General features: G+C 40.1%; 1 protein-coding gene across 2 annotated transcripts; it reads left to right on the top strand.

The window, feature by feature from the left end:
- The first annotated feature begins 1,117 nt into the window (after positions 1–1,117).
- On the top strand, positions 1,118–14,145 carry LRRC31 (leucine rich repeat containing 31). 2 transcript variants are annotated; one of them, XM_026855177.1, is made up of 10 exons: positions 1,118–1,470; positions 3,041–3,292; positions 4,542–4,691; positions 5,076–5,243; positions 7,707–7,874; positions 8,768–8,935; positions 9,701–9,868; positions 10,994–11,161; positions 12,291–12,458; positions 13,637–14,145. In XM_026855177.1, the coding sequence occupies exons 1-10, from the start codon at positions 1,458–1,460 to the stop codon at positions 13,954–13,956; spliced, it is 1,743 nt and encodes a 580-aa protein (XP_026710978.1). In that variant the 5' UTR covers positions 1,118–1,457; the 3' UTR covers positions 13,957–14,145. The 2 variants fall into 2 exon arrangements, with proteins under 2 accessions (XP_026710978.1, XP_026710979.1); XM_026855178.1 differs by lacking the exon at positions 4,542–4,691.
- Positions 14,146–15,225: the final 1,080 nt, after the last annotated feature.

The raw sequence follows: 15,225 nt of genomic DNA, 5'->3' as shown, positions 1-15,225 counted from the left end.
ACAGGCAGCTATCTTTCCCAGTGGGTACAGGTCTGTAGTGAGCTGGTAGTTTCAGAAATTGGGATAGGACAGCCACTTCTGGTGTCAGAAAACCCTAAAACCAACCTGGAGATCCTTTCTGTTTGGGAAGAGAAATGTGCCCTCCATTCCTGCAGGAAAAGATACTTCATCATAGTGTTTTGTGCATTTTTTCCTAATGTGAATGTTTTCTAATGTGGTATTTCTCACGGGCAGAAGGATTTTCCTGATGTTCACTTTAAGGTTTTCTTCTCCTAATCTTATCCTGTTGGCTCCTAACAGCACCCCGTGCCTCATTCCACCCTGTCTGAATCATTTGTACGTTGACACACTGAGTCAAGCTTGTCCTCATGGCTGGTGTCTGCTCAGCTGCTTTCAAATGAATCATTAGTTTTGTTGACCAGCTTTATCATTCCCCACCAAAAGCACTACAGTTTGCACATGTCTTTATTGTATACGTATCGGTGGATGGTCCCTTATATTTGAGGAAGTATAAATTACATTGCAACAGGTGCAGGCAAAGGTGAGCAGGAAATAAGGGAAACGGAGAGTTTGCCATGTGAAGCAAGACAAGAAGAGTTTGGCTGGTCTAGTCTACAGAAGTGAAGACCTTGTAGATTAAAAAGAATCATCAAAGCTAAAGAAATTCAGCATAAATGGGCATGAGTATGTTTAAGCTAGAAACTGTAATATTTGCCATCATGGAGATTAGATTCTACGGTAGACAAAAAAAGATATAGTGAAGTTTGAGGTATGTATATGATGTATCAAATGATTGCATCATAATGTTGTATCACACTGTTGCGTACAAGTAAATTGTGTTGGATGATGCAGTACGACCTCTCCTCTGTTGTCTCCTGTTGCCCTGCAATGAACAGGAGCACGCTAGTCCTCTGTGTTCCTTTTTGTTACTGAACTGAACTATGCAACATCCTGCTGACAGTAGGGCTTTGCTCAGCCTCCAGCAGTATTTCTGACCAGTATGGACAAAAGGGGTGGGAAAACAAAGAGCTTTTCTTCAGGTAACCTGATCTAGAAGGTGACTCAGCCTCTTCTAACAACAGCTGTGTCAGGGCCATGCAGTGGTTAGTGTGCAGTATGCACGGCTGTGCTGCCACTTCCTCATTTCTGCCTTGTGTGTGATCTAAGCTGGGACATGATCAGAGCATTTAAATGGACTTTCAAACCCTCCCAGAAAAGAGAGGCTAGGGACAGCAGTCTGACACTGGGAGACAGTGCAGAGGCATCAGGAAAGAGCCCCCACACCACTTGCACAGAGCTGCTGCTATCAAACTGATGAAGACAGAAACTGTTGAAAGAAAACTGTATGGAAAGTCCTATTAGGGAAAGAAGTGAGGTTTTGTTTGTGTGGCATGGCTCACTTCTCCTGCAAGCCCTGAAAGTACTGTAAAACGTGAAAGAGATTCTCAAGTATACCAATGGAAAAGACAGGTATGTTTCTCTGTTTAAAACAATACTGCTCTACAGCTTGAAACAGAGCCAGGGTAATCAGCATAGCTTTACAGCTCAGTAAATGCGCATGTACTTCTATGACCATTGTTTTGTATAATTTTTGTACTTGTAAGAAATACAGCTATTGAAGGCTATTAAGAGTAAGACTTTGAACAATGCATCGACTTTTTGCAGTTGTAAGTGCTCTGCCCTTGAACACTTTGTTCATGGCAGATAACTTCCAACACAGTAAGAAAATTTACATACATATATATATACATCAGTGTATATACACACACAAAGAAAAGTATGTGTATATAAAAACTACATTTGCCTTGTTTTGACATTTCCCCCAGGCCTGACTCTTGCTATAATAACATGAAAACTATCCGTGCAAATTTCTGATACTTCTTCACGTGATTCTCTTTTTTTGGAAAGTTGATGCCAGTGATGTTCTATTTAGCTAATGGTTATTAAAATGATCAAGTTCATGCATTCAGTGGATGACAGCAAATTGTGGAATGAGTTCTGTGTGCAGGTCTGTACTGGGGAAGGAGAAATCTGTGTGAGCACAGAAATCCCTTCATGAGCTCCGGTGTATTACAGGATCAAGGTCTGAGCACAAGCCATTTACCCTGCAGCCTACAGCACACAGTAGGACTCGATACTCGACACATAAAAACATGTGTATGTGGGCAAATGCTAGAATTAAAGCTAAAGAAAGAGCATTAATGTTTAGAGAAAAACAAAGCAGCCTCAGAATCACTGGATGATGCTATGGCTTGTGTAGTATGAAATGAAATAAGGAAATCGTGTATAAATTATGAAGTCAAACTTTAATTTACCTGTGAATTAGTCACTGAAGCTGAGGTCACTGTAGTACTGAACTGTTCCAGACAAGCTGTCTGGGGGGGCTTGTTTCCTTCCAGCAGCAGCACACTCCTGCACTTCATTGTTACAACATCTGGTTGGTTTTTGCACTATCATTTCAGCTTTGCTCTAAGGTTAATGGGGGGTTTCATTTGCATGTTCCACCCTCAGCTTGGGAGCGTGTGACATTGTTCAGGCAAGGATGTCCTTGTACTCCCTGTTGTACACCTCCTCCTCTCACCTTCCTAACTGTTTGGACTGGCTTTTGGCATTGAAGAATCACTTAACCTGGCATCCCCTCAGAATGGGGACATCTCAGCCTTGCTTCTTTAATGTGGCCACAAGACTAAGAATTGAACCTGGGGATTAAATGACAGGGAAAGCAGCAGGTTAGCCCTTCGGCGCTCGGTGGCCAGGTGGGGTGGCTCAGGAGGAGTCTGCGTTAAAAAGGCAGCAGAGACCAATACTTGTACCATGGAGAACTGGCACCACTGAGTCTGCTGTGCTAATACTGAGCATTACGTTTCTTTTGAAGGAGGAAAAATGAGTTCAGAGTCTGGTCTTCTAAACAGTGCTTTCCTGATATTAGCATGGAGGGAACGGTAGAAAATTCTCAGTGAATCTGCCATTATGAAATAAGATAAGCAAGAGTAAATATTACTAAAACTAAATCTTTCTATGTCTGCTGATCCCCTGAAAGATGACATTCATTGCCACCGGGATAAGCATGAAGAGGACATCTTGAGGAGTTCCCCATTTGACTTTGTTATAAAAAAGTTCCAAGGGAAGAGGTCCTCTCCTGGAAAAAGAAGAGAGCAGCCTTCATCCATCAGAAAATTCTTCAGGGGCCTTGACTTTGGGAAATCTGAAGGCAAGGACAGAAGGGAAATTGAAGAAACAAACAACTCTGGAGCTGATGATCAGAGTGAGAAGCTAGATCTCTCTGTAGAAGGTAATGTTATACAATAATGAAATACATGCACATGTGTATATATTGATTTCATAGAAAATCAGTTTCTTTCCTTGCTAGCCAGAATCCTGTAATTTGCTGCCTACAGTTTATACTTTAGCCAGGATTTGCTTCTGATTGGAATGTTATCAGTTTGATAGATGCTGAGCATGGAGTGAGATCCATGTTGCTGAGGAGGGATAAAGCTTTTGGGTGACCCCTCTCTTGACCTCCAGTGCGAGAGGTCAATACCAGAGTCAGCTCATTAATTGCGGAGCTTATTTGTTTTCAAAGCCAAGCTTTGAGCAGTAGCTTGGCCTGTGTTGTATTGAAGATTGGTCTCTGTCCACTGTGCTGCTAAAGCAATCTGTAGACAACAAGAGCAGATGTTTTCTACCACTTGTTACTGGTAAAGGGAAGGGAATGGAAATTCATCATGTATGTTATTTTGTGCACACAAGAATACTTTTTACATCCACACCAGAGAAAATGAGACTATTTTTTAAAAGGAGCTGAAAGGTGAGGCTTAGAACCCCATTCTTTGTCCTAAGAGTTTTGGATAGGTTTGGGGAAACGGTGAGAGGACAGCTACTAAGAGTGGGATTGCTATTTTGTGTGATTTTTGGCTATTTTTCCAGCTATAGGCATTAGGTGAAATTACTGATCTGTTAAAGGCTTTAGCAGTGAATGTAAAAGCAATTTTCCTTGCTGTACAAACAGTCTGAAAGAGGAAGGTAAGTGAGAGTTGCTTTGCAAAGCCAAGCAATGCAGGAACTGCCTTACACAGACACTGCAGATGAACACAGGCTGTCATGAAGGAAGCAGCAGGTTCACCACACTGGTGAAGAGGGCCACTCGGTGCTAGCTGATCAAGTACAGACTCTATTGCAGCAGTGTGGCTGCAGTGCAAGCACACAGAGGTGGATATACACCTTGTGCATGCAGAACAGCTGCAGTTCAGAGTTTTGCATGAATTTCATGTCCTTGAACTGGTGCAAACATCCAGAGTCACTGGGATAAGGTAGTGTGGAGATGTGCAAGAGGAGATTCTTTTCTCTGCATCAGGAGCTTTGTAGTGATCTTATCACTTGGGTTATTGGTCCACATTGATCAAAAATAGACCCCAGTTTACTGTCAGATTTAGTTCATTTCCTAAAATCTTCACCTGGCAGCCACAGTCAGGTTTTGCGCATTATGAGTACCTTAATACCTTGAGCAGAGGTAACCAGGGCCCTATTTCTTTGTTACTCAGATGGACTTTCACATCTCATTTCTGAAGCGGGGTCACCATCTGGTGAGCAGAGATTTAACCAGTTCATGCAGAAACTGGGAAAGAAACCCAACAGCAAGAATCTGGATCTAAATAATTGTGCGTTAAGTGCAGCAGATGTAACAGAGCTGGGTAAGTACACGTTTTATTCAACTCAGCACTTCATACATTTCTTTAATTCTTATTTGCCTATTCAGTTATTCTCTCTCCTCTTTTTCCCTTCCTTTTCTTTTATACAGGCTTGGCTTTATTTAACATTTCATCTGGAGGTCCCAAGTCCCTGAGAAATGTTAATAAATTACATAAATTATATAATATATAAACAAATATAGAAATCAAACAGGTCGATGAAGCAGATGAATGTCCTTACACTCAAACTACAGATAAGAAAACTGAGCTACAAATTGTCATGGCTTTATACTGCTGCATTGGTTGTAGACAGCATCTCTGTATTAAGATGTATTGAGTGTGCAGACAATATGCCAACAGAATACACTTTTTTCTTCTTTTTTACAGCTTCTTTACTGCCATTTCTCCCAGAACTGGAAGAGATCAGCCTGTCCTGGAATGGTTGTGTTGGTGGAACTTTGAATGCTCTCACTGTTCATCTTCATCATGTGAACCTGTTAAAAGTCCTTCGACTTAACAGCTGCAGGCTGACAGCAGAGGATGTCACCTCCTTAGGTACACAATTTAATTTACATTTATTTCCAGACAGCTTGGGTCTAATGTAATCCATCTCCTCTTCTTGCGTCCTACTCCTGCTGCTTCCACAGTGGGTGATGTAAACTCCTGCTGTGAAACAGTAGAAAGAATTTGGGCTTAGGAGTGACCTTATACATTTGGGTAGCTCTGCCAAGTCCATTCCTCAGGGTATGAAGCTTTCACATTCAGAAGGGAACAGAATTCAGTCCTATTTGCAGGAAAGCATGTTTTCAATTTGAATTAGGTGGTTTTTGGCTAGCTTTAATATCTAATGGTAAACAGAAGAACTGAAGCAGAGTCAGTCATGACAGGGTCAGCTTAGGTCTTCATGCTGCAGGACGGATGAGTGCTCATCACAAAAAAAGGACTTAAAACCAGAAGTGTTGCCTCAGAGCTTTATGTCTTGTTTTTGCAAGTCTGGGAGAAGCTTATTCCTCTGCTTACTTCTTTGCCTGGAGTGCCTGAGACACTGCTTTATGCAAAGCATGAGACTTAAAGGTTTTAAAGTGGTGTTACGCACTCAGGTTCTGATACTGAGTCACTTACCTCTGGGCCTGGAGTTTACTCTGGGGTGGGTCTGTGATATGTGTCTAAAAGAGGGGCAAACTCAGTCAACCAGCAATTATAAAAATTATTGCATATTTTGCAAGTTCTAAAAACCACTCTTGAGTTATAAAGCTGGGTTTTATGTCATTCATATTCAGGCTTTTTCCAGGAAAGGTTCAGAAATACAACGGCATATATGGTGGTAGCTCAAAAGTGATCATGCTGTCTGTTGGGGAAGAAAAATGCGTTCCTACAAAAGCTAGTGAAAATAATCAGTCTGTTTCTGATGAGGGTAAAACTGTGTTTCATTTTCTATCAAATTTTTTCAAATTTATTTCATTCTTTTTCAAACCCTTTTCTCATACTTTTTTTTTTCTCTTGAGTTTTATTGGTTATCTTTCCAATTGATTTATCCTGCCTGGTTTTTCTGTGTTGTTTCCTTCCCCCTTCTGGCTTAGCCTCTGCTGAGACAGACACAAAACCGATCATAGGACTTAAATTTCCAGTCAAATTGTGATGCCCCATACACATGGAATAGCAACAGTCGATTTACATTGATTTTCGCCTATGATTTTGAAAATAGCACATGTGTTTAGGCCAATACTGCCTGTTTTACTATGTCCACATCTATCTGTGGAAATGTGGTTGCTTGTAGACTTGCTGTATTCCGTTTAGAAATCAAGTGCCTCAAATATAATCATAATACCAACCTCTCCTATGCGATTGCTCAGAGCTGTGACTGTGAAAGGTGGTAGGAAACCATTCCTGGAGTTACAGTCCTTTATTTATCTTCTGGGTGGAAAATTTATCTGGAATGCTAGTCCCCATGTCAAACAGAAACAGGCTGTGCTGCAGAGACGAAACCATTTCTCAGCTCTAGAGCATTGCTCAGTATTCAAGACTGAAGCAATAATTTAAAATAAATGCAAAAATAAAAAGACATGTCATTCTCTCTCAAATTTACTCATAACAGAAATAATTATTTTTCTATTATAAATATTTTGTAAAGAATTAATTATGAAAACACAAACATGAAAGGGTTTTATTATTAAAACACAATTTTCAATTATTAGGTTGATGACAAGACTTTAGATCAAAAATTTATGTATGACACTGAAATTGCATTTGCATATGGTCTGATTAATTGATCTTTCTTAGGAATGAATTTATGCAAATATACATCTGACTCCCTACTCTCCAAAGGAAGTTAGGAGGCTGGATTTTGCAGTGGGATGTTAGTATTGCAAAGAACTTTGTCAGATTCACGTTGGCAGGTACATCAAGGCTAATTTTGCTGAATGTAATCAAAATCAGTGTTGTCTGCCTTGAAATCATGGGAAAGTTAGTTTGGGTCAAAACGGTGCTCATTTTGATTCCTTGTGAAGTGACTCAGAAGTTCCTCTCAGAAATGACACTTTTATGTTTCAGAAATAGTTGTGAGAGGACTTAATTCCTCCTCTCCAAAATGACCTGTGGACACAGTACTGAGGACTTTGGAAGTCTGCCAAATCAAACAGAGCAGAACTACACAGGACATCAAATTCAGACTTGTCACTTGTATTGATTTCCCTGTACATTAGACTCTCTGGGTCCTCGCATGGGTCTACAGTGATGGCCAAACAGTCTGATGAGGATTTGGGAACCTGAATAAATTTCAAGTCTGTGTGTACTGTGACTTGTGATCTGTATTGCTCCTCAGACAAGGTGAGAATTTATACAACATTGCTGCAGTAGCAACAATTCATGGCATACACCAATTTTCCTGGCAAGCCATTCAGGATATAATAATTTGAGAATTAAGTGGATAACCTTCTTCTTTAATATATTCCAAACCTGTATTTTTGTCTTGCACTGAAATTGATACCCAGAATCAATCATCTTAGACTTCTGTTACAGGAGAGGCATTTGAAGTTGTTTCTCAACTGGAAGAACTGGATTTATCATGGAACAGTAACATAGGTGGAAAACTATCACTCCTGACAAAAAAACTACAGAAAGGATGCAAGTTAAAACTTCTGAAAATTACAGACTGTAACCTGACGGCAAAGGATGGAGAATCCCTTGGTATGTGTATCCATCAAGCTGGACTGAGACTGCCTTCACAAAATGTAACTTGTTTGACTCAGACGATTGCTGTATTGAGCTCAATGCTAGCAGAAAGTTAATTTAATTCAGGCTCTGCATTATAACAGTATTTACCACACAGTGTTGGGATTTAATGCACTACCTTCCAAAGAAGAAAGTTGTTCTCTAATCATGTGAGGTAAATTTGCTCTTTCTAATCACATGAGGTAGGGTTGAGAAGAATAGCGCGATCTAAACTACTACAGTCTGTCTGCCTCAGTGGTTCAGGCTGCTGGATCCTTTGAGACCCTGAGCAACTCGTGTGCCAGAATTTCCACCACCAATTGCTTAAAATTAAGCAGCTGAATATGTAGTTAGCCATGGGATGGGAAAGAAGGCCTGAGGGATGGGAATTTAGGCTGAGGTGGCAACCACTGATCACCCCTCCCCTCTTTCACCATACCTTAATCCTGTGTGGTCTTTTGATCTGATTCTGTGTTTTTAAAGATATTTTCTCCCTAAAGAGAAGCCCCTGTGCTCTCATCTCCACTGCAGGAGATTGCCCATATGCAACATACAGTCCTATATCTTTTAATTACTTTTTTTCCCCCCCTCTTTGTATTCCTGCTCTTTATTCCCCTGTATTTCCAAGTGTACTTGTATTTTTTCACCCTTATTTTCATACAGATATTTCACAGATTTTTCTTGATTCCTATCCAGTCTTTGTTTTGCTGTATTTTTTAGGTAGAACAGGAACTTAGTAAGTCTAAACCACACATATAGGCAAACCCAGCCTTATCTCTTCCTGTTTGTCATGGTGATACATTTTTTCTGGGATTCATCTGTATATATTCCAGACAACTACCAATTCTGGTTTTCTTTTTCTTTCCCAGCTGAAATTCTAAATGTGATCCCAAACCTCGAAGTATTAGATCTCTCTATCAACAAACACATCGGCTGCAGCGTGAAGGTTATTGCTCAGGATCTGAAAAATGTGCCAGGCTTGAAAGAGTTAAACTTGCACATGTGTGGATTAAAGCAAGACAGCCTCCAGGGTTTAGGTTAGACTTTATGTTCAGAAAGACTTTCATTCTGAATAAATTGTACATCTGAAAACCATTTAAGAAAGGCAGTGAGGTGGGATTTTGCTGATGGCTTGGCAGTATTAATGGGCAATCGTTATTTGCTGTTTGAAGATTGATAAAAGACTTTAGAGGCTTTCAGCAGGAGTAGCATTTATCTTCCCTGAGCTCGAGCCTGTGAAAGTCAGTGGGGAGAGTCACCCTCCACACCATTTATCTGAGACACATCTTAGGGTAGATTAGTGGCTCTCTGGACATGTTTCCTCTTTCCCCAGACAGAAGATAGGCAAGGGCACAGGCAGGCTGGCTAACTTTTAACAAGCTAATCCTACTCTGAGGGAAATCCAAATTCACCATTATCACTTAATGAGTGTCCAGTGAAGCCGAATGAAATGGGCTTATGATTTGTGTCTCTCCCTAACAGAGGTCTTATCCATAAGACAAAACAACTGGCACTAATTAACGCATCCAGTAGTAATTTCAGCAAAAGGTTGAGGATTGAATGGATCTGGGGGAGGAGCTGGCCTCACCTTCACCTGCTCTTTCAGAGAAGAATGGAGTTGCATAGATGGGGAAGCTTTGTGGTATTACTGTATGTCTGCTGTAATTATACACTGAGCTCAGTCTCGGATCTTTGCCTGCAATACCTTGTGCAAACTTTGATGTTAAAATAAATAAATTCTAAAGCCATGACCTGTGCTGTTGTAGCAGCCGGTGACCAGCATGTTTCCTTTTCCATTTCAGACGCTGCTTTACAGCACCTTGCAGAACTCAGAAAACTAGACATATCATGTAACAAAGAGATTGGTGGTGGCTTTAAAGATTCCACAGCTCATTTGGCCAGCTTGAAAAATCTTGAAGTCCTTGATCTCCACCAGTGCTGTGTAACAGAAGAGGACATGACTGTTTTATGTAAGGACATGTTGAGGAAATCCATTAAGAATCCTAGGTTTTGACTCCGGCAAATACCTCAAAGGTGTAAGAGATTCTGCCTAACCTAATCTAGCAGATCTCAGTACTTTTTTCATTAGGCAGTTTGGGAAGTGCAGTGTAGAGGATAGCTTTCTTGATCAATATGGAATGATTATTTTTTTTTCTCTGAATCAAAGGAGATCTCAGTGTCTGATCCCATGTGGAACTAAGGACTTGAATCTGCCATGATTCAGACCCATGATGGGAATGTAGGAACCGCCACCAAGCACTGCTTTCTTTTGGTAATCAGTAATTTTGGAAATATCCAGGGACAGTTCCCCCACTGGTATAAATTATCATGGATCCAAAGCACATATGTGTGTGTAAATGTAACTGCCTAAACCTCCCTCAGTGAACTGTACGTGGAGTAGAGTGATGTTAGATCATCTTGCGCTGCTGCTCTATGCTTTATAGAAAAGCTGGAGACTACAGTCTCTGGGCTGAATTGATCCAACTGATAAATGCTATTAGGAAGGAAAAGACATTTCCCATTGAATCAGTGGAACAGTTTTTTTTTCTGTGTGCGTTATTGTAACTTTTTGATATTGTTTTTTACTCTAGAATAACAATAGCAACAAAAAAAATCTCATTGCCTAAGGCCTATATTGCCTACCTTCTAGTTTCCATGATAAAGAGAACTCGAAAAGCTGCTGCTGAAGCATTGGGAAATACTATTAGTAATAGCAGTCATGATTTATTTTTAATTTATTGACTAATAGAGATTAATAACATTAATATAAGGGAGTTTCAGCAGTGAAGACATTTGGAAATAACCCCCATCTCATTTAATGTTAAAATACCTACTTCACCTAGAAAATTTCAACAGGAATCTGTGTTCTGACAGCCTTCTACACAGCATGTAATACCTAATTTCTTAAACATTCCTACTGAAAATGACAAGGCTATTTATGGACTAAAACATTACTTACCATAAATCTGAGTGTCAGAACTTGGCCTTGACTTTTGGATTGATTTATAAAGAAAAGAAATTATGTCAGGCAAATATACAACTACATATTTGTTCTATATTGGTGACTGTCTAATAAATATTTCATGTTTTCATAGCCCAGGTGATACCTTTACTCTCCAGTCTTCAAGAGCTGAATTTATCCTCGAATAAAAATGTAGGAATCTCATCTGATCCTCTTCTGGGCAGGCTCAGGTTTTTACCGAAGTTGAAATCTGTGGCCATCAGCAATTGTGGTTTAGTTCAAGAGTCGTTTTCATCACTAGGTAGGAATGGTTTTTTTTAAAGTGTGTCTATTTTCTATGTATCCCCGTGGGACAAAGCACTTCATTCGCTTTTGGCTGATCTCCAAAGATTATAGTTACATTATACCACAGGTCCTGAGTGAAAAAGCCTGTGATGAAACCAGTGTTTCATGGGAGTTGGTTGCAAGGGAAGACTGTTGTATGTCTTCCGCCATTATACCTGCCTGGATTAAGTCCTTTTAGACCTTTGAGAGTGAGCTTTTGTATGCTCCCTAATTTTGGAAGAGAAAGGAAAACATGATTTCGTATTAGGTTGTAACAATAGTGTGGTTGTAACACTGCATTTTGCAGTTTTTTGACTGAAGGTTTTTCACCTCATTGCAGTTGAAAGTTTCAGGCTAGAGTTAAGCATGGGGCAACAGAGGAACTGAGACAATGACTGCAGGAGGGGAAAGATACTGCACAGCCATGGGGGAAAGTGCAGTCTAATGCTGGATATGTAAATTCAGCATCTTTTGCCTACTTACTGCAAATGTCAGTGGATTAGTGGCTACACTGTCCCTTCAATAGGCGTTCCGTATGGCACGTAAAGTCTAAGTACAGAGGGATCTGTTAGTTACTGTGTATTGTGCACTTATATTTTGTACCATTTACTAGTGACATTGAAGCCTGTAGTATAACTTGACTGATTTTAGCAAGCTAAACTGATCTGAGGTCCCTGCAGGAAGAGTACTATATTTATATCATTACAATTATGTAAGCATGTCATCATGAAAATTGGTGTTGTCAAAAAATACAGAGCATTTCACCTTGCATGGTGAGTTCACAGCAAAAAAATGGCTGTCTTTAAATTGATATAAAATGGTTTAAAAACAAGCTGTTAAATTAAATTGATTTCAGTGGGACAAGGTTAAGCCAATAATGTAAACAGAAAGACAAGCAACCACTCCACATAGTCCTTAGAGATTCTATAGGCAGGCCCTCCTTTATAGTCTCTTGTCTGACTTTTATTAAGATAAAAGAAGCCATTCCGAACACAAGTAGGCAGCCTGTTAGGAGCCTATTTACAGGTGAACTGCTGGTGAGGTGTCTGTTGAGGCCATGTTGTTTTCTGTTAGTAAGCAGAAGTTGCTGGTCTTAATCTTTTCAGCTGAGGCTGCCCTTCACCTTCCTGAACTGGAGATATTAGACCTTTCTTGGAATAAGTGCGTTGGTGGGAACCTAAAGCTGCTTTTGGGAGTGCTAAAGCTTGCAACGGAGATTCAAGTGTTAAGACTGAGCAGCTGTAACTTGGTGGCCGAAGATTTGGCACTTCTGAGTACGTATAACATGGTATTTCCTAGCAGTCAAGGAGCCAGGGCATTTAGACCACAATTTGGGAGGGACTTATTCCATGGGCGGAGCACATTTTTGCATAAATCAAATGAAAAGATGGAAAATACAGCAGTTTTCTTCCCAGAAAGGGTTTTCATTTTACTGAAAACGTTGTGTCATACACACAGTGCAGATGCTGAAAAGGATAAAATGCAAAAAATCTCTTGGCAGCTTTATTAATACAAAAAGACAGCACTTAGCAAATGTAGGTTTTGGGTCTCTTTTTAATATTAGATATTTAAAGCTGCCTCTGAGGAGTTTTATTTTGCTCGGTTGCTGGTTTTGGGTGCAGTAACTTATAGAAAACGTTCATGCCGACAGCCAGTAATACAGGCACTACCAGCTCTCAGTCCATTAGGTGTGTTTCTGGAGTCAAACTATTACAGGAGAATTAAAACAAATATTTTTGCCCACCTCTTAGCAGCTGCTGAGAAATACTGGAAAATGAGAACCTGCTGAAGGAATAAATTCTAGGATCCTTTAAAAAAAAATGTTTATTTTATAATCATCCTTGTGATTCTGTGGACCTGACTCATGGGGTTTGAGTGTCTGAGAATTGGCAACAGCTGTGTGACAGCTATTAAGGCCCTGTAATCTGAAGGCAGGTGAGATGAAGCCTGAATACTTTTGATTTTACAAACCACACCCTTGATGGGTGTCTTCTTTGCCAATCATACATTAAGGATCCCAGTTTCCTTTAGGGTATATAAAGCCCATTACCCTCCCACAGTGAGAGGTGGCTGTTGTAATCATGCAACCTCATCTAGTTTTGCTTTCCTCTTTCTAAATCTCCTTGTAAAGCCTGTCTGCCCCTTTTAATTGGCACTTGATTTAACTTCCTTCCAACTGACTCAAAGGTTTTCAGGTTGCTATACGATTTTAACCTGTTACTTCTGCTCATTTGGAATTGCCTGTGTTTTAAATGTTGTACACTCCTTCAGCTGTGATAAAACACTTTGAGTTCAACAGCAAGTGATTTTATATTGCAGAGGAGTTGAATCTTGCTGTTTGACTGCTGAAAAAGCCTTAAATAATATGGTATTAAAATACTACTCTTCTTATAAGCTTTTAAAGCAATTGCCAGGATGTATTATTTGTGATTTTGTATGTCATTTCTTGCAGCATTACTGACGCAGGATGGCCATCTCGCCAGATTACAGAAACTGGATTTGAGTTATAATAACAACATCTCTGACGAAGGGTGGGTCGTTTTCTGTCAAGGCTTAGCAATATTCAAAGAACTCTCAGAGCTGGATGTCAGCCTTCGCCCATCATCCTGCCGTGACTGTGGGAAGTGGTTCAGTGAGTTGTTAGCAGCCCTGACAAAGCTGCCTGCCTTGGCAGAGCTGGGGATGCAAAGATGGATCCTTTCAGAATCGCAGCGGAAACGATTGGAAAGCTTTAATCAAGACAACAAAAGAAACATTCGTTTTGACTGTTGATGGAGGTTGAAGGTTTCTGGAAGGCCTTTCACAAGCAGCACATGAACCAAGTATTATGTGTCTCTGACTTAGAAGCCTGCCCAGTTTTTAGTAATCTTGTCTCTTGAAATAGTTCCACAATTCTAGAAAACTGTTACTTAACCTTCTGCATGCATAGATCATTCCATTTAATAACATTCTTTCAGATTCTCTGGGGGATTCACGGGGAAAAAAAAAGACTCTACAACTCGAATAGAGTTATAAAGCAGGTATGTTTACTCCAGGCGGGGTGCAAAGGGATTTCTCCACAAAGCTTGCACACCCACTGCACATTTTACCAAAAACTCATAGAGTGTGGATATCCATATTCATTGCATTACGTAACACGAACATACATATGCATGAGTAAGGCTGGGTTAGTTCGAAAGGCTGGTGTCAGCAGTTTATGTCATCTTTGCACCTGCACATTGCCTCCTGGTGGTCATCTTCAGGGGTCTTTGGGAGGAAGGCTTGTAGTCTTTCTCACTTTGTTTTTTCCCTGGAGCATGCGCAGATTCTCTTGGCCAATTTCTTGAATAAAGAGTGTTTTTCAGACGGTTTACTTTTTATCTTATCCAAGAGAACCAGTAGAACTTCTGCCATTTGTGTATGGCTATCTTTACTCATTAGCAAAATTCTAACTAGTTAGAGCCACCTGTTACTCAAGGACAAAAGTATAATATTTGCTGAACATTGTAATCCTTGGTAGATATTCAGTGAACTGCTTTGTTTTGATGAAAACAGCAGTCCTTGGTAAAATTCCACAGAACAGTCTGGGCAAGCAGGATTCTTAGCAATATTTAAAAATTACTATAACTTGCTATAAATAAGTAAATAAGTTGCTAAGCAGTTTTCTATAAGTAAATAAATCTCAAAACAAGTAATCGTTTCTCTGTATCAGTGTGCTGGATGCCAGTGGGCAGGCAGGCAGTGTGAATTGTGGCCTTGTGTATATAAGGAAAGTGCCTCTAATGTGAATATACTTGAAATTTCTATGTTTTTAATTTTAGTTTCTTCTCCCCCAAAGCTTTTGCCTCTTTATGAATGCATTAAATCTATGTAATTGTGAGTTTTAGAAAGCATCCCAACAACTCAGGAGTGTATTTTAATCCAGTAAGGAGAATATTGAAGGAGCTGTTCTGCCTCTGCTCTGGCCCTTGGTGCCAATGTCGTAGTGTAGATGAGTCCTGTATACAGGGTCAGCATAAAATCAAGGTAAGAAACAGCTGGTGTCTTTGCATGTCTCGGGGG

The sequence above is a fragment of the Athene cunicularia genome, assembly GCF_003259725.1.
Source record: "Athene cunicularia isolate RWA chromosome 9 unlocalized genomic scaffold, athCun1 chr9_part1, whole genome shotgun sequence".
Classification (NCBI taxonomy): Eukaryota; Metazoa; Chordata; class Aves; order Strigiformes; family Strigidae; genus Athene; species Athene cunicularia.
Note: the sequence above shows the minus strand (reverse complement) of the source record. Positions and strands in the feature narration are given on the sequence as shown.

Bases quoted from the DNA above. Each gene is read 5' to 3' on its own strand.
- LRRC31 (XM_026855177.1), top strand. The intron at 5,244-7,706 runs GTACACAATTTA...CTTCTGTTACAG, and splicing joins AGAGGATGTCACCTCCTTAG to GAGAGGCATTTGAAGTTGTT. The intron at 12,459-13,636 runs GTACGTATAACA...CATTTCTTGCAG, and splicing joins CGAAGATTTGGCACTTCTGA to CATTACTGACGCAGGATGGC.